This window comes from Crinia signifera, chromosome 2 (genome assembly GCF_055691185.1).
Source record: "Crinia signifera chromosome 2, ASM5569118v1, whole genome shotgun sequence".
In the NCBI taxonomy this organism is placed as follows: domain Eukaryota; kingdom Metazoa; phylum Chordata; class Amphibia; order Anura; family Myobatrachidae; genus Crinia; species Crinia signifera.
Window position 1 is genome coordinate 393,514,057 of NC_139218.1, and position 20,440 is coordinate 393,534,496.

The following is a 20,440-nucleotide window of genomic DNA, read 5'->3' on the forward strand; positions in this document are numbered from 1 at the left end:
CATTTGGAATGCCAGTGGGCACCAACAGCTTCTGCTGATTAAAATGATATGCAGCATGCCTATATTCTGTGTGTGAGTGAGGCTGTATCTGCATATGACATAGTGTATTCATTGAAATCACTGTAACATAGCATTCCGTATGCAGGTACAGCCACAGTCGCACACAGAATATAGGCATGCCGCATATCATTTTAATCATTGGAAGCTCCTTGTGTGTGCTGGTCATAACAATGCAAATAAGATGAATTTCCCCTGTCATGCCCCTTCCCAGCAAGAACACACCCCTGTTTGGGCTGAGCACCGAATGTGTGCACTGTTTCTATTTAAAATATTGCGGGTAGGAGCACCAATATGATGACTGCTATGATGAGGGTTGATGGTGCTGGGAAAGGGGAGCAGGGTCAGAGGCGGAACTATTGGCGGTGCTAGGGGGCACCAGTGAAAATCTTGCCTAGGGCGTCATTTAGGCTAGGGCCGGCTCTGCCTGGCCGACCCCCCCAGCATTTTCTGGCCTGCACCCACCTAATGCTGTGTTGCTGCCCACCCAGCACCATCGCCAGCCTTCCCCATCACATTTTCCAGAATGCAAATGCAATGCAAGCCCTCACACTTGTGCAGAATTGCAAATATCGACAAATAGCAATTTTAACATTTCCGCTATTACTGCTGAATCACCTTCAATGTCATTGACCGTCTATGAATTTGTACAAATGTAACCGCCATGTATAATAATAATTTTCCCTTTTCATATATACAGTACCCCAGCTTGTGAGGAAAGAATGTCCACCTTCCGAAAATGTTGAATACTTCAGGACTTCACAGCAACAGTTCCCAGGTGCTCATTACCAACAGCAAAAATGAGCTGATCAATCTGATCCTGGCATTGCTGATAATTGCCTGCTTCTTCTGCCTCTTCTACTTCATGGCCGTGATGCTCAATGTCTTCCTCACAACCTCTTCGATCCGAGAGACCTCCCGATATATCCTCTTTCTCCACATGCTCATCAATGACACCTGTTACATTGCCTTTGGAACCGTTCTTCTACTGGCTGCCAACTATCGCGTATTGATCCCCGGTCCAAGCTGCTATTTGTTGTTCATTATAGGCTCCGCCACGTTCAAAGCCACTACCTACAACTTGGCCACCATGGCTTTAGAACGCTATGTGGCCATTTGCCACCCGCTACGGCATGGTGGACTCTGCACCAGGCAAAGAACTCATGTGGCCATCGTGCTCATTTGGGTGGTGGGATCCATCCCTTATGTTGCCGAAATAATTCTTATACTCTCCTCGCACAGTGTCATATCTTCTGTTCCTGTGATATGTTCCCAGTCAACTGTGATAGTGAATCCTACTCAATCTGTTATAAGATCACAAAGCCTCCTGATAGGATTCACCACTGTGGGACTAACCATCCTATTTACGTATGTCCGCATTATATTGGTTGCACAGAGAGTAAGCTCACAGTCCTCTAACGCTTTGAAAGCTGGCAAAACAGTATTGCTTCACGCATTCCAGTTATGTCTCTGTATGGCCTCCTTGCTGTCCACACTGACAGAAACCTACCCGTACAACTACAACCCTTTCATACCGACAGTCAATTTCCTCATATACAGTTGTGTACCCAGGTTCCTTAGTCCTTTAATCTATGGACTTCGAGATGAAGTGTTGAGGAAATATATAAGGCAAGAGGTCCTGAGGACCTTCATCTGCAGAACTGGGCATGTTTCCAAGTATTGAGTGAAGACCGAGACGAGCCCCCAATTTATGGGCATCTACTGTAAAATGATACCATAGGAGAACTTCTTTTGAACAAGCCTTTTATCTGTTTGGGGACCAGCTTTCGCTCGAGCCTCTGTATAAATGATCTCAATAAACTCAAAATAAAGATATAGACTGGACTTCTTAGTCGTTGGGACCTACAATTAAATGTTCTACTGTTAAACAACCTAATCCAGGGATACGCTCCATTGTACCAAATTTCCAATGGTTGGTCGGACAATAATTGAAAAAACTTTATATTAAGAAGTTTTTTTTTGGGGGGTATCATGTGGCAACATTGAATATACACAATGGCACGTATACATCAGTCTTATTTATTTATTAACAGTTTCTTATATAGCGCAGAATATTCTGCAAATGCAATGCAATGCAAATGCAATGCAAGCCCTCACACTTGTGCATAATTGCAAATATCGACAAATAGCAATTAACATTGATACAACAAACAGGGTATTTACAGACAGTCAAAACGTTGGAGGGCCCTGCTCGCAAGCTTACAATCTATAGGGAAATAGGCATTGATACATAAGGATAGATACTGTATTCTTTATTGCATCGATTCCACCAGAATGCAAGGTTCTATGACTGGTTCTGGAATTTGATAAGCTTGCCTGAAGAAATGAGTTTTCAGGGAACGATTATAGGTTTGGAGACTGGAGGAGAGACTTATTGTGCTTGGGAGGGCATTCCACAGAGTGGGTGCAGCCCAGAGAAAGTCCTGCAGTCGGGAATGGGAGCGAGTAATGAGTGTGGATGAGAGGAGCAGATCTTGGGAGGAGTGTAGAGCAGGGCCGGATTATAATGGGGGCACAAGGGGTCAGTACCCCTGGGCCCCCCTCTAGCTAGGGGCCCACTGTGGTTGGCATGTATTTTTCAAAATATTTTTTTAGCTAAAGGTTTTGTGCATGGGAGTGGGGTAGTGCTGCTGCTTCACCTATCTGCCAATGTGACAATGATTAATGGTGCTAAACATCGGGAGCCAAGGCACACTGACTGCACAAGTGTGCTGTGCATTACTGGGAGTTGCCCCATGACACTTTGCACCAGGGGGCAGAGGCTGAGATGTTTGTGCTGAGCTCTGGTTGATGGAGCTCATTACATGCTTCTCAGGCCCATGGAGAACAGCAGCAGCAGCCTAGTCATGGGAGGGTTTTATAATCAGAGGCAGCACTGGGACTGTGAGGTCTCCTATAGAGTAAGGTGCAGAGGGACACACACAGGCTTTTCATGTGGTATGTATTTATGTGTGTGTGTGCGTGTGTATATATATATATATATATATATATATATACACCCTTCTGAACACTAATGATTGATGTGACAAGTGATTGATGATTCAAGTTCAAGTTCACCTCAGGCTCCTGCAGCAGCACACCTACTAGAACGGCCGGCCATGACCTTAGCTGTGCGCAGATGGAAGCGTGAGTGTGAAATGGCGCCAAATCCCCGGGATACCCAGCCTCTATAGACTTGGCATCTCGCGAGAATCCGACGCCAGATTCCCGCGTTCAGCCGCGCTCGGGTTTCTGAACAAAGCCGGAAACTCGTGAGTGTGGCTCGTGGGCCGGCGATGTTTGGAATCTGAACCGCTCATCTCTACACAATATTACACTAAACATACAATAACACACCTAATATACATAACACTGATGTGTATGTCAGCATTACACACATCACAAGAACTTTCCTCCAACCATCCAACTAGTTGCTTGGATGAAATAAAAATATGGTACTGGATGGGGGCTAATGTAATATTTACTTCAGAAATTAGCACCCAAAATCTAGAAAAAACTGTCGCTCAGACCCAGTACTGTAGTTGAACCTGTTTGATTTAAACAATTTGACTGAATATTTTTGTCCATTTTCCTGGGTTTGTGAGAACATTTCTGATTGTCCTTTGCTCCCATCCAGTACCGGATTTGTATTCCATCCAAGCAACTAGTTGGATGGTTGGAGGAAAGTTGGTCTGATGTGTGGCCAGCATTAGACCAGATGAGTAAATCAGCCATATAGGCCCTTATTCTGATCGGTGCGGCCGGATCCGAATATGCGGCCAGGACCGTGCGTGCGAAACCCCGCCTTCCATACGGATCGCCAACTCCGTCCGTACGCGGTAAGAAGCTGGCCGAACGGACCGCACGTGTATTTTTCATGGAATACGCCTCCTCCATCTCAGGGAATCTCCCCCATCATTCGATAGTCGCAGACCATCGAATGCAGGACCGAGTGGTCCACCAGCTCCCGCAACCTCAGACCACACGGACATTTTTCCGTGCAAAATCCGGCGATGTCATATGTCTGCCCCCTACACGTGCGTCATGACTGCATTACCATACGTACGCCCAGCGTTTGCATGGGAACGCCCATGAAACGCGGGGCGTATGCATATGGTAATGAGCCCAAATAGCCCTTCACGCCCCTCTCCACCCCCTGTTCGGAGTGTTCACATTTCATGCGGGATTTGGCCGTACGCCCCGCTCTCACATGCGCAGAGACGCCTCTGCACATGCGCAGACACAAAACATCGGCGGCACGAACGCACGCGGATATTACCGCACCAACCAGAATAAGGGCCATAGAGACACTTTATTCCTTATCTGACATATTATACTAGTGATTCACATGTGATATTATTACAGATGATTTATCTATAAATCTAAGTGTATCCTAGCTGCCAGCAAAGACCCCACACCAGAATACAGGCGCAGGCCTGGTGGGACATGGGGCTGCGTTATATACAGGGAGCGCTATATAATCACCACTATTAATATAACATATAATACAGTATAAATCTAAGTGTATCCTAACTGCCGGCAAAGACCCCACACCAGAATACAGGCGCAGGCCTGGCGGGACATGGGGCTGCGGTATATACAGGGAGCGCTATATAATCACCACTAATAATATAACATATAATACAGTATAAATCGAAGTGTATCCTAACTGCCGGCAAAGACCCCACACCAGAATACAGGTGCAGGCCTGGCGGGACATGGGGCTGCGGTATATACAGGGAGCGCTATATAATCACCACTAATAATATAACATATAATACAGTATAAATCTAAGTGTATCCTAACTGCCGGCAAAGACCCCACACCACAATACAGGCGCAGGCCTGGCGGGACATGGGGCTGCGGTATATACAGGGAGCGCTATATAATCACCACTAATAATATAACATATAATACAGTATAAATCAAAGTGTATCCTAACTGCCGGCAAAGACCCCACACCAGAATACAGGTGCAGGCCTGGCGGGACATGGGGCTGCGGTATATACAGGGAGCGCTATATAATCACCACTAATAATATAACATATAATACAGTATAAATCTAAGTGTATCCTAACTGCCGGCAAAGACCCCACACACCAATACAGGCGCAGGCCTGGCGGGACATGGGGCTGCGGTATATACAGGGAGCGCTATATAATCACCACTAATAATATAACATATAATACAGTATAAATCGAAGTGTATCCTAACTGCCGGCAAAGACCCCACACCAGATAACAGGCGCAGGCCTGGTGGGACATGGTGCTGCGTTATATACAGGGAGCTCTATATAATCACCACTATTAATATAACATATAATACAGTATAAATCTAAGTGTATCCTAACTGCCAGCAAAGACCCCACACCAGAATACAGGCGCAGGCCTGGTGGGACATGGTGCTGCGTTATATACAGGGAGCTCTATATAATCACCACTATTAATATAACATATAATACAGTATAAATCTAAGTGTATCCTAACTGCCGGCAAAGACCCCAAACCAGAATACAGGCGCAGGCCTGGCGGGACATGGGGCTGCGTTATATACAGGGAGGGTTATATAATCACCACTATTAATATAACATATAATACAGTATAAATCTAAGTGTATCCTAACTGCCGGCAAAGACCCCACACCAGAATACAGGCGCAGGCCTGGTGGGACATGGGGCTGCGGTATATACAGGGAGCGTTATATAATCACCACTATTAATATAACATATAATACAGTATAAATCTAAGTGTATCCTAACTGCCGGCAAAGACCCCACACCAGAATACAGGCGCAGGCCTGGCGGGACATGGGGCTGCGTTATATACAGGGAGCGCTATATAATCACCACTATTAATATAACATATAATACAGTATAAATCTAAGTGTATCCTAACTGCCGGCAAAGACCCCACACCAGAATACAGGCGCAGGCCTGGTGGGACATGGGGCTGCGTTATATACAGGGAGCGCTATATAATCACCACTATTAATATAACATATAATACAATATAAATCTAAGTGTATCCTAACTGCCGGCAAAGACCCCACACCAGAATACAGGCGCAGGCCTGGTGGGACAGGGGGCTGCGTTATATACAGGGAGCGCTACATAATCACCACTATTAATATAACATATAATACAGTATAAATCTAAGTGTATCCTAACTGCCGGCAAAGACCCCACACCAGAATACAGGCGCAGGCCTGGTGGGACATGGGGCTGCGTTATATACAGGGAGCGCTACATAATCACCACTATTAATATAACATATAATACAGTATAAATCTAAGTGTATCCTAACTGCCGGCAAAGACCCCACACCAGAATACAGGCGCAGGTAGGGTTACCACCTTTGTGTTGAGGGATTCCCGGACAGTGACCCACCCCTTGACACACCCACAGCCCACCCACTGACCCGCCCCAGCCCCGCCCCTTGACCCGCCTTATGCTGTTTTTTTTTAACCTTTGCTTTAATTTCATTTTTGATTTTGCACACCATAATGCCAGTTACATCACACGCAGTAATGTCCATTACATGTTACACCATTCATCGCAAAGGCCATTACACATTGTGCCAGGACTCAACAAACTTTTTCTAAAGGAGCGACAACATGGACAATGCGCGCCTAAAAAAATTCACTGCAATGCCGATTACACGGTGATGCCCATTACTCATTATGCCACACACTGTGATGCCCATTACACCTTATGCCATGACTGGACATTTTTTGAAAAATAGGAACAACATGGACAGTGCACACCGAAAGCGCACACCAATAATTTACACTATAATGCCTATTTGGCATAATGCATGTGGTATAATATGGGTCACACACCCATATTATACCACATGCCATTATGCCCATTAAGCCATTTAAAAAAAAAAAATAAGGACAACAGGGACAGTGTGCGCCGAAGGCGCACTCCAAAACTTACACCGCACGCCCATTACATAGTATACTACATGCCCATTACATGTTTTGCCACACACACTAATGCCCATTACACGTTATCCCAAACACAACGTAATGGCTATTACATATTATGACATATAAGTGCTGCCTACGTACATGTTAATTGCTAGGTCCTTCATTCTCAATGCCAGTTCCTTCATGCTCGAAGACAGGTTCTTCATGCTCGATGCCAGGGACTCCATGCTCATTGCCAAGGTGGAGGGCAAATGCTCGCTGCCAAGGGGGAGTGAAAATGCCCGTTGCCAAGGTGGAGCGCAAATGCTCATTGCCAAGTTGGAGTACAAATGCTCATTGCCAAGGGGGAGTACAAATGCTCATCGAGGCAGTGAGCTTGTGCCTCATGAGCTGGCGCTGCTGGCTGCCAGTGCCTGCTGCTAATCTGCTTACTGCGCTGATAGTCCTGGATGACAGTAGCTGCGGCCTGGGCCAGGCCCCAGTAGCTGGCTGATCAGGTGAGAGAGAGACTGAGCCGCAGGGTACATGGTAGGAGATACAGCAGCGGGAGGGGACTGCAGGACTGCAGGTCGGGCTGCACAGTGTGCAGCCTGTACATACTGCACTGCCCTGGAATAGTAACTGCGCAGCACAAGTTCAATCGTCACCAGGGGTGGATCCAGAAAAAAAATTACAGTGGAAGTGGTGTAGGTGTAACATGTGCACGCCGAAGGCATGCACGCTCTGGGACAAGTTTCCAAGGCCTCAAACTAAGGGCATGACCTTGCAACAAGTGTCATGGACTCAAAGAGAATTCCCATGCAAATGTATATACAGTAGATAGGAATGTTGTCGCACTCATGGCATCACGGAAGCGTAGAAATATTACACCACAGTTTAATGTTGGTAAACTGTGTTGGTATTATTTGCACATTTCCGTGATGCCATGAGTGCGGCACCATTCCTATCTGTATCCCAACACTGAAAGAGCACCAGCATCAGCTACTTTGAAACACTGGAGTAAGTACCAGTAAGTAAAATAATAATAAAAAAAATAATACACGGTTTAAAAACATATTGCCCGGATACAGAGAGTGTGCTGAGGATGAAGTTACAGGGTGCAGGAGGGTCAAGGTCACTGAGGGGGGGGGGAGTTACAGGGTGAAGGAGGGTCAGGGTCACTGAGCGGGGAATTAGAGGGTACAGGAGGGCAGGGTTGCTGAGGATGGAGTTACAGGGTGCAGGAGGGTCAAGGTCGCTATGGGGGGGGAGTTACAGGGTGAAGGAGGGTCAGGGTCACTGAGGGAGGAAGTAGAGGGTGCAGGAGGGCAGGGTTGCTGAGGAGGGAGTTAGAAGGAGCATTAGGGCAGGGATGCTGAGGGGGTGAGTTACAGGGTGGAGGAGGGTCAGGGTAGGTGAGGGAGGAGATAGAGGGAGTGGGAGGGCAGGGACACTTAGGGGAGAGTTACAGGGTGGGTGAGGGGCAGGGATGGGGGGGGGGTGTTAGACGTAGGGCCGTTGCCACTGCTGCACAGCGCGAGTTACAGGGTGGGTGAGGGCAGGGATGCTGGTCTGGGGGGTTAGACGTAGCACCGTTGCCAATGCTGCGCAGCGCCATAGCTCACCGCCAGGCCGGCGCCATCTGTACAGCCGCAGCAGCACTCACGTGTCACTGTGTCGCGCCGCTGCCTGCAGGAGGAGCCGGGGAGGAGTTGGTCACACAGTGACACTCACAAGTCTGTGTCCCGCCTCCCTCCTCCTCCCAGCGAGCGCCGCGGAAGGTATGTCTCTTGAGGTAACCCTACATGTGTCACTGAATGTGACACATGTAATTGCTGCCGGCGGTGCCGGCTGCCGCCGGGTGGGGGTGAGATCAATTCCCGGACTATGTATAGTCCGGGGCAGCCACCCCTCCGGACTCCGGACGCCGGTGTTAATTACCGGACTGTCCGGAGTAATCCCGGACGGGTGGTAACCCTAGGCGCAGGCCTGGTGGGACATGGGGCTGCGGTATATACAGGGAGCGCTATATAATCACCACTATTAATATAACATATAATACAGTATAAATCTAAGTGTATCCTAACTGCCGGCAAAGACCCCACACTAGAATACAGGTGCAGGCCTGGTGGGACATGGGGCTGCGTTATATACAGGGAGCGCTATATAATCACCACTATTAATATAACATATAATACAGTATAAATCTAAGTGTATACTAACTGCCAGCAAAGACCCCACACCAGAATACAGGCGCAGGCCTGGCGGGACATGGGGCTGCGGTATATACAGGGAGCGCTATATAATCACCACTATTAATATAACATATAATACAGTATAAATCTAAGTGTATACTAACTGCCAGCAAAGACCCCACACCAGAATACAGGCGCAGGCCTGGTGGGACATGGGGCTGTGTTATATACAGGGAGCGCTATATAATCACCACTATTAATATAACATATAATACAGTATAAATCTAAGTGTATCCTAACTGCCAGCAAAGACCCCACACCAGAATACAGGCGCAGGCCTGGTGGGACATGGGGCTGCGGTATATACAGGGAGCGCTATATAATCACCACTATTAATATAACATATAATACAGTATAAATCTAAGTGTATACTAACTGCCAGCAAAGACCCCACACCAGAATACAGGCGCAGGCCTGGTGGGACATGGGGCTGCGTTATATACAGGGAGCGCTACATAATCACCACTATTAATATAACATATAATACAGTATAAATCTAAGTGTATCCTAACTGCCAGCAAAGACCCCACACCAGAATACAGGCGCAGGCCTGGCGGGACATGGGGCTGTGTTATATACAGGGAGCGCTATATAATCACCACTATTAATATAACATATAATACAGTATAAATCTAAGTGTATCCTAACTGCCAGCAAAGATCCCACACCAGAATACAGGCGCAGGCCTGGCGGTACATGGGGCTGCGGTATATACAGGGAGTGCTTTATAATCACCACTATTAATATAACATATAATACAGTATAAATCTAAGTGTATCCTAACTGCCAGCAAAGACCCCACACCAGAGTACAGGCGCAGGCCTGGCGGGACATGGGGCTGTGTTATATACAGGGAGCGCTATATAATCACCACTATTAATATAACATATAATACAATATAAATCTAAGTGTATCCTAACTGCCAGCAAAGACCCCACACCAGAATACAGGGGCAGGCCTAGCGGGACATGGGGCTGCGGTATATACAGGGAGCGCTTCATAATCACCACTATTAATATAACATATACCGTATTTTTCGGACTATAAGACGCACTTTTTCTCCCCAAAAATGTGGGGGAAAAAGTACATGCGTCTTATGGTGCGAATATGCAGCATAGAGGGGAAAAAACCTTATTGAGCGCTCCCTGCGCTGGATGGGAGAGGCAGCAGATATCGGGTGCCGGTAGCTGCGGCGGCGGGTAGCGGCGGGTCCTGGCTGGCTGCTGCTGCTGCTTCGCCGTCATCTTGATTCCGGCATCTCTGAGAGTGCGGCAGCAGAGCGTCCGCATCAGCCGGCATCACGTGACTCCGACCGCTCCTCTCCTCACCTCCTCAGAGCGCTTTGGGCAGTGTAAGCTGACAGGCTGTTCGCGGGGAACCTGTGTCTACACAGTAGGTGTGTGTGCTGCTGTTAAATGAACCTGTGTCTACAGTGTGTGTATGTACCGCTGTTAAATGAACGTGTGTGTGTGTGTGTGTGTGTGAGAGTGTGTGTGTAGTGATTTCTGTCATACTGCAAATGCCAAGGTTTGCTGTTAAACTGCTGTTAAATATTTTGCTATAATTTTTTTTTTTTTGCTGGGACTCTTAGTTCCACTGTGACTGTTAGTTCAAGAGAGAACAAAAAGAAGAAAGAAAACTCTGTTTGGGGGCACCCTTGCGTCCCAAAATACTATGTGTACTATGACTATTTATTAATATTTAACTTTTATTTTGATCTTCATTAAAATTAAGGACCACCTCCTGTGGTGTGTGTGTAGTGATTTCTGTCATACTGCAAATGCCAAGGTTTGCTGTTAAACGGCTGTTAAATATTTTGCTATAATAAAGTGACTCCCTCGGCTCACCTCCTCCTTCCACTGAGTGCTTTAAGTGAAAAGCCATGATAACCAATATTTTTGCTGCTTCAATTTAACCCCTTCCTGACAGAGCCAGTTTTTGCGTTCCTGACAGAGCCCTTTTTTTCAAATCTGACATGTCTCACTTAAGTGGGGATAACTTTTTTTTGCTTTTACTTATCCCAGTGATTTTGAGAATGTTTTCTCGTGACACATTGTACTTCAAGTTAGTGGTAAATTTTCGTCGATACAGTCTGTGTTTTTTTTGTGAAAAATACCAAAATGTCGGAAAAAAATGGAAAATTTTGCGATTTGCAAAATGTTAAATTTTCTGCTTGTGAGACAAATAATCTTACCACTCAAAATAGTGAATAACTAACATAGACCATATGTCTACTTTATGTTGACATCATTATTTCAACTTCCTTTTAATTTTTTGGGACACTAGGAGGCTTACAATATGAATAGCAAATTCTCAAATTTTCAAGAAAATTTCAAACACTGATTTTTTTAGGGACCAGTTCAGTTCTGATGTGACTTTGAGGGACTTGTATGTGAGACACCCCCATAAATGATGCCATTTCAAAAACTGCACCCCTCACAGTATTCAAAACAGCATTTTGGAAGTTTGTTAAACCTTTAGGTGTTTCACAGGAATTAAAACAATGTGTAGGTGAAATTTCAAAATTTCTTTTTTTTTGCAGATTTGCAATTTTAATACATTTTTCTAAGGAACACAGTACATTTTACTAGAGAAATGTGACTAAAAATTGATTCCCCCAATTCTTTTGTTTTCATAAATATCCTATATGTGGCCCTAGTGTGCACGGTGACCAAACCACAGGCTTCATAATAGAAGGAGCACCTACTTGATTTTGGAGCCTCCTTTTTATGAGATTATTTTTTAGGCACCATGTAGGTTTCTAGGCACCATAAGATGCTAAAAGTTAGGAACCCCCCCACAAGTGACCCCATTTTGCAAACTACACCCCTCAGGGAATTCATCTAGGGGTATAGTGTACATTTCAAACCCCCAGGGGTTTCACCAATTGTGGTACAACTGGGCAGTGAAAATGAAAAATTATTTTTTTTACACAAAAATGCAGTTCTGGCTCCAAATTTGTCATTTTCAGAAGGTATGAAGGAGACAAAGCACCCCAAAATCTGTGCCCCAATTTCTCCCGAGTACGGCAATGCCTCACATGTGACCAAAAAATACCATTTAGGTGCATGGCAGGACTCAGAAGGGAAGGAGTGATTTTTGGATTTTGCAGCTCAGATTCTGGTGGAATTTTGGTGGGTGCTATGTCGCATTAGCAAGACCCCCAAAGCACCAATACAGTGGAACCCCCCCACAAGTGACCCCATTTTGCAAACTACACCCCTCAGGGAATTCATCTAGGGGTATAGTGTACATTTCAAACCCCCAGGGGTTTCACCAATTTTGATACAAGTGGGCAGTGAAAATGAAAAATTACATTTTTTTACACAAAAATGCAGTTCTGGCTCAAAATTTTTCATTTTCAGAAGGTATGAAGGAGAAAAAGCACCCCAAAATCTGTGCCCCAATTTCTCCCGAGTACGGCAATGCCTCACATGTGACCAAAAAATACCAGTTGGGTGCATGGCAGGACTCAGAAGGGAAGGAGTGATTTTTGGATTTTGCAGCACAGATTCTGGTGGAATGAATGGTGGGTGCTATGTTGCACCAATACAGTGGAACCCCCCCACAAGTCACCCCATTTTGCAAAGTACACCCCTCAGGGAATTCATCTAGGGGTATAGTGTACATTTCAAACCCCCAGGGGTTTCACCAATTTTGATACAAGTGGGCAGTGAAAATGAAAAATTACATTTTTTTACACAAAAATGCAGTTCTGGCTCAAAATTTTTCATTTTCAGAAGGTATGAAGGAGAAAAAGCACCCCAAAATATGTGCCCCAAATTCTCCCGAGTACGGCAATGCCTCACATGTGACCAAAAAATACCAGTTGGGTGCATGGCAGGACTCAGAACGGAAGGAGTGATTTTTGGATTTTGCGGCTCAGATTCTGGTGGAATTTTGGTGGGTGCTATGTCGCATTAGCAAGACCCCCCAAGCACCAATACAGTGGAACCCCCCCACAAGTGACCCCATTTTGCAAACTACACCCCTCAGGGAATTCATCTAGGGGTATAGTGTACATTTCAAACCCCCAGGGGTTTCACCAATTTTGATACAAGTGGGCAGTGAAAATGAAAAATTACATTTTTTACACAAAAATGCAGTTCTGGCTCGAAATTTTTCATTTTCAGAAGGTATGAAGGAGAAAAAGCACCCCAAAATCTGTGCCCCAATTTCTCCCGAGTACGGCAATGCCTCACATGTGACCAAAAAATACCAGTTGGGTGCATGGCAGGACTCAGAAGGGAAGGTGTGATTTTTGGATTTTGCAGCTCAGATTCTGGTGGAATTTTGGTGGGTGCTATGTCGCATTAGCAAGACCCCCCAAGCACCAATACAGTGGAACCCCCCCACAAGTCACCCCATTTTGAAAACTACACCCCTCAGGGAATTCATCTAGGGGTATAGTGTACATTTCAAACCCCCAGGGGTTTCACCAATTTTGATACAAGTGGGCAGTGAAAATGAAAAATTACATTTTTTTACACAAAAATGCAGTTCTGGCTCAAAATTTTTAATTTTCAGAAGGTATGAAGGAGAAAAAGCACCCCAAAATATGTGCCCCAATTTCTCCCGAGTACGGCAATGCCTCACATGTGACCAAAAAATACCAGTTGGGTGCATGGCAGGACTCAGAAGGGAAGGAGTGATTTTTGGATATTGCAGCACAGATTTTGGTGGAATGAATGGTGGGTGCTATGTTGCACCAATACAGTGGAACCCCCCCACAAGTCACCCCATTTTGCAAAGTACACCCCTCAGGGAATTCATCTAGGGGTATAGTGTACATTTCAAACCCCCAGGGGTTTCACCAATTTTGATACAAGTGGGCAGTGAAAATGAAAAATTACATTTTTTTACACAAAAATGCAGTTCTGGCTCAAAATTTTTCATTTTCAGAAGGTATGAAGGAGAAAAAGCACCCCAAAATATGTGCCCCAATTTCTCCCGAGTACGGCAATGCCTCACATGTGACAAAAAAATACCAGTTGGGTGCATGGCAGGACTCAGAACGGAAGGAGTGATTTTTGGATTTTGCGGCTCAGATTCTGGTGGAATTTTGGTGGGTGCTATGTCGCATTAGCAAGACCCCCCAAGCACCAATACAGTGGAACCCCCCCACAAGTGACCCCATTTTGCAAACTACACCCCTCAGGGAATTCATCTAGGGGTATAGTGTACATTTCAAACCCCCAGGGGTTTCACCAATTTTGATACAAGTGGGCAGTGAAAATGAAAAATTACATTTTTTACACAAAAATGCAGTTCTGGCTCGAAATTTTTCATTTTCAGAAGGTATGAAGGAGAAAAAGCACCCCAAAATCTGTGCCCCAATTTCTCCCGAGTACGGCAATGCCTCACATGTGACCAAAAAATACCAGTTGGGTGCATGGCAGGACTCAGAAGGGAAGGTGTGATTTTTGGATTTTGCAGCTCAGATTCTGGTGGAATTTTGGTGGGTGCTATGTCGCATTAGCAAGACCCCCCAAGCACCAATACAGTGGAACCCCCCCACAAGTCACCCCATTTTGAAAACTACACCCCTCAGGGAATTCATCTAGGGGTATAGTGTACATTTCAAACCCCCAGGGGTTTCACCAATTTTGATACAAGTGGGCAGTGAAAATGAAAAATTACATTTTTTTACACAAAAATGCAGTTCTGGCTCAAAATTTTTAATTTTCAGAAAGTATGAAGGAGAAAAAGCACCCCAAAATATGTGCCCCAATTTCTCCCGAGTACGGCAATGCCTCACATGTGACCGAAAAATACCAGTTGGGTGCATGGCAGGACTCAGAAGGGAAGGAGTGATTTTTGGATATTGCAGCACAGATTTTGGTGGAATGAATGGTGGGTGCTATGTTGCACCAATACAGTGGAACCCCCCCACAAGTCACCCCATTTTGCAAAGTACACCCCTCAGGGAATTCATCTAGGGGTATAGTGTACATTTCAAACCCCCAGGGGTTTCACCAATTTTGATACAAGTGGGCAGTGAAAATGAAAAATTACATTTTTTTACACAAAAATGCAGTTCTGGCTCAAAATTTGTCATTTTCAGAAGGTATGAAGGAGACAAAGCACCCCAAAATCTGTGCCCCAATTTCTCCCGAGTACGGCAATGCCTCACATGTGACCAAAAAATACCATTTGGGTGCATGGCAGGACTCAGAAGGGAAGGAGTGATTTTTGGATTTTGCAGCTCAGATTCTGGTGGAATTTTGGTGGGTGCTATGTCGCATTAGCAAGACCCCCCAAGCACCAATACAGTGGAACCCCCCCACAAGTCACCCCATTTTGCGAAGTACACCCCTCAGGGAATTCATCTAGGGGTATAGTGTACATTTCAAACCCCCAGGGGTTTCACCAATTTTGATACAAGTGGGCAGTGAAAATGAAAAATTACATTTTTTTACACAAAAATGCAGTTCTGGCTCAAAATTTTTCATTTTCAGAAGGTATGAAGGAGAAAAAGCACCCCAAAATATGTGCCCCAATTTCTCCCGAGTACGGCAATGCCTCACATGTGACCAAAAAATACCAGTTGGGTGCATGGCAGGACTCAGAACGGAAGGAGTGATTTTTGGATTTTGCGGCTCAGATTCTGGTGGAATTTTGGTGGGTGCTATGTCGCATTAGCAAGACCCCCCAAGCACCAATACAGTGGAACCCCCCCACAAGTGACCCCATTTTGCAAACTACACCCCTCAGGGAATTCATCTAGGGGTATAGTGTACATTTCAAACCCCCAGGGGTTTCACCAATTTTGATACAAGTGGGCAGTGAAAATGAAAAATTACATTTTTTACACAAAAATGCAGTTCTGGCTCAAAATTTTTCATTTTCAGAAGGTATGAAGGAGAAAAAGCACCCCAAAATCTGTGCCCCAATTTCTCCCGAGTACGGCAATGCCTCACATGTGACCAAAAAATACCAGTTGGGTGCATGGCAGGACTCAGAAGGGAAGGAGTGATTTTTGGATTTTGCAGCACAGATTCTGGTGGAATGAATGGTGGGTGCTATGTTGCACCAATACAGTGGAACCCCCCCACAAGTCACCCCATTTTGCAAAGTACACCCCTCAGGGAATTCATCTAGGGGTATAGTGTACATTTCAAACCCCCAGGGGTTTCACCAATTTTGATACAAGTGGGCAGTGAAAATGAAAAATTAAATTTTTTTTCACAAAAATGCAGTTCTGGCTCAAAATTTTTCAATTTCAGAAGGAATGAAGGAGACAAAGCACCCCAAAATCTGTGCCCCAATTTCTCCCGAGTACGGCAATGCCTCATGTGTGACCAAAAAGTTGCAGGACTCAGAAGGGAAGGAGTGATATTTGGATTTTGCAGCACAAATTCTGGTGGAATGATGGTGGGTGCTATGTCGCATTAGCAAGACCCCCAAAGCACCAATACAGTGGAACCCCCCCACAAGTGACCCCATTTTGCAAACTACACCCCTCAGGGAATTCATCTAGGGGTATAGTGTACATTTCAAACCCCCAGGGGTTTCACCAATTTTGATACAAGTGGGCAGTGAAAATGAAAAATTACATTTTTTTACACAAAAATGCAGTTCTGGCTCAAAATTTTTCATTTTCAGAAGGTATGAAGGAGAAAAAGCACCCCAAAATCTGTGCCCCAATTTCTCCCGAGTACGGCAATGCCTCACATGTGACCAAAAAATACCAGTTGGGTGCATGGCAGGACTCAGAAGGGATGGAGTGATTTTTGGATTTTGCGGCTCAGATTATGGTGGAATGAATGGTGGGTGGTATGTGGCATTAGCAAGACCCCCGAAGCACGGTGAAATTATGAACCTAATAATCCATAGATGTGTGGTATATTTTAAAACACTCCTTTATACATAGGCCGGGTTTGTCGGGGCAAGTGTCACACTGGAAAATAGTTTGCTTTCTTATTCCCTTTTTATAGCAAACTTTGCACCTTTTTTGTGTCCTGCCCTTTTTTCCAGTGGAGGGGATTTCATCAGGAAAATGCTGCCCTGGTACAATACGGGGGCCAGTACTAGAAGTACTGGGGCCCTCAGCCTGCTGGTTCCCAAATATTAGGCCCTTTATGACTTCCTCTTGAAAGTGCATAAATGTCCCCCTCTGGCCGGTAGAACGGAATAGCACGTAAGCGTTATACAGTGCCATCTGGATGATATACACGGCCAGCTTCTTGTACCAGATTTTTGTTTTCCGCAGGGCACTGTACGGCTTCAGTACCTGATCTGAAAGATCCACTCCGCCCATGTACCTATTGTAATCCAGGATACAATTAGGTTTTGAGGTGTGGGTACTGGTACCTCGTACAGGAACGGAGGTGGTACTGTCTCCGTGAATTGTTGTCAGTATAAGGACATCCCTCTTGTCCTTATATTTGACCAACAACATATTTTCGGTGCATATTCCCCTGCTTTCACCCCTTCTCATTACTTGGGCAATGTGCGTTTTTGGGAGGCCTCTTTGGTTCTTGCGCACAGTACCGCAAGCTGCTGTACCTCTTGAACCAAGGGCCTTAAACAGGGGGATGCTGGTGTAAAAGTTATCCACATAGAGGTGATAACCTTTATCCAGGAAGGGGTGCACTAAATCCCAGACAATTTTTCCACTAACACCTACGAGGGAGGGGGGGCATTCTGGCGGTTCAATTCTTGAATCCTTCCCTTCATATACCCTAAACCTGTGGGTGTACCCTGAGGTGCTTTCACACAACTTATACATTTTTATGCCATACCTTGCCCTCTTACTGGGAAGGTACTGGCGGAATTTAACCCTTCCTTTAAAATGTATAAGGGACTCGTCTATGCAAATGAATTTATCTGGGATGTACATGTCTTCAAATTTGGTACTGAAATGATCAATGACCGGCCTGACTTTGAATAGCCGGTCAAAGGTGGGATCATCTCTGGGTGGGCACTGTGCATTATCATTGTAATGCAAAAATTTAAGGATCGTCTCAAATCGAGCCCGGGGCATGGCCATACGGTAAAATGGGGTGCTGTACAGAACATCTGTACTCCAATATTGCCTAATTTCTGGCTTTTTTACTATGCCCATATGAAACACCAGACCCCAAAACGTCATCATCTCTACTGCATCTACAGGGGTCCACCTAGCAAATGATGACGTGGGGTTTTGAGCAATAAACTGCTGGGCATATAAATTAGTTTGGTCCACCATTAAATTTATAAAATCATCAGAGAAAAATAATTTGAAAAAGTCAATTTCTCTGAGACCTGTGGAATCAAATTGGATTCCTGGCATGGCCAAAAACTCAGGAACCTGGGGCTCAAAATTGTCTGGTGGTGGGGTCCATACGAGATCAATTATTGGGGGGGGGTCTCAGCTGCTCTACGGGGGCGTCTTTGAGGGGGTCCCTCATCACCAGAGGAGGAAGAGGAGCTTAAGGCGAATCCTTCAAATTCCCCGCTTGCATCACTGGCTGTGTCAGAGTCAGAAGCAAGCAGGGCATATGCCTCCTCCGCTGAATACATTCTTCTGGATGACTGGGATGACATTTGGGATGACATTTGGGATGCCATTTTTATTTTTGTGTTACTGGTAGTGAAATGTTTCAACACGTGTATAGTGTAGGGGGGGGGTACAAACTTTATTTCAACCCGGGGGGTATGTAGTGTGTAGTGTGTATGTAGTGTGCAGGAAAAAAAAAATACTTTATACAAAAAAAAAAAATGGAGGGGTTAAAAAAAAAAAAAAATTGAAGGGGTTAAAAAAAAAAATTGAAGGGGTTAAAAAAAAAATTGAAGGGGTTAAAAAAAAAAAAAAAAGGTCCTGCGCCAAAAATTGAGCACAGATGTTGGTCAGTAACGTCCGTCACTGAACAGCGCTGAAAGGCAACAGGAATTTGATCAAAAAAAAAAAAAAAATAGATCAACCCTGTGCCGAAAAAGATGATCAGTGATGTACGTCACTGATCAGCGCACAGCGGCCACAGGACACCCACAAAATCACAGTGTGTGTAAAAAAAAAAATTAAAAAAAGACCCCACAGCACACACAAAAAAAAAAAAAAAGGTGATCAGTGATGCGACACTGATTACCAGTGAGGAGCAGCAGGTGCAACTGACAGTGCAACTGGCAGGTATATATAAAAAAAAAAAAAACCTCTGCACCCCTAAAAAGTTGCTGATCACCTCAGATATAGGCCCTTATTCTTGTTCGTGCGGTACGGCCCGCGTGCGGCCGTACCGCCGATGTTTTTACACTGCACATGCGCAGAGGTCAATCTGCGCATGTGCAGCCCCCTTCGCCGCAGACGTATTTCGTCCGCCGCAAAGGGGGCGTATAGGGGCGTGAGAGGCATCATGCCCTCATTTCCCTATGTGTACGCCCCGCGTTTCATGGGCGTTCCCATGCAAACGCGGGGCGTATGCATGGTAATGAGGCCATGACGCAACTCATGGGGGCGGAAAGCTGACGTCGCCGGATGTCAGCTTTCAGCCCCCATACAAGCTACCACACGGACGATTGTCCGTGTGGTCTCAGCTTGCGGGAGCTGCCGCGGCGTGCGGACCTGCCTTCGATGGTCGACGACCATCGAATGCAGGGGGCAGCTCCCAGCATGGTGGAGGCGTACGCCTCCACCATTTTTATGCGGATCGCCAGCCGTCCGTGTACGGACGGCCGTGGCGATCCGTAGGGTGGGCGGGGATTGGTTTGTGCGGCTGGAGCCCCGTGTGCGGCTCTGGCCGCACCAACCAGAATAAGGGCCATAGTGATCAGCACAAAAGGCGGGGGCAGCAGACACAAAATTTAGCACTCTCTATCACTCTCTGTCACTATCTCTCTCTATCTCTCTATCTCTCACTATCTAACACTCTATGACACTGCAGCAGCAGCAGTGACAGGTATATATATATATAAAAATACCCTGCGCCCCCAAAAAGTTGCTGATCAGTTAATTTATACTGATCAGCACAAAAGGGGGGGCAGCAGTCAGTTATATAAAAAATATATAGCACAATCTGACACTATCTCTATCTCTCTCTCTCTATCTCTCTCTATCTATCTATCTATAACTATCACACTGCAGCAGCACAAAATATAGCACTCTCTGTCACTAGGCCTCTCTATCTCTCTCTCTCTCTCTCTCTATCTCTCTCTATATCTCTCTATCTCTCTCTCTATCTCTCTCTATCTCTCTCTATCTCTCTCTATCTCTCTCTATCTCTCTCTCTCTATAACTATAT

General features: G+C 45.5%; 1 protein-coding gene across 1 annotated transcript; it reads left to right on the top strand.

Annotated features, from left to right (window-relative positions):
• Positions 1-796: 796 nt before the first annotated feature.
• LOC146058577 (odorant receptor 131-2-like) lies at positions 797-1,741 on the top strand. The gene has a single exon (XM_083170856.1). The coding sequence runs from the start codon at positions 797-799 to the stop codon at positions 1,739-1,741; it is 945 nt and encodes a 314-aa protein (XP_083026982.1).
• Positions 1,742-20,440: the final 18,699 nt, after the last annotated feature.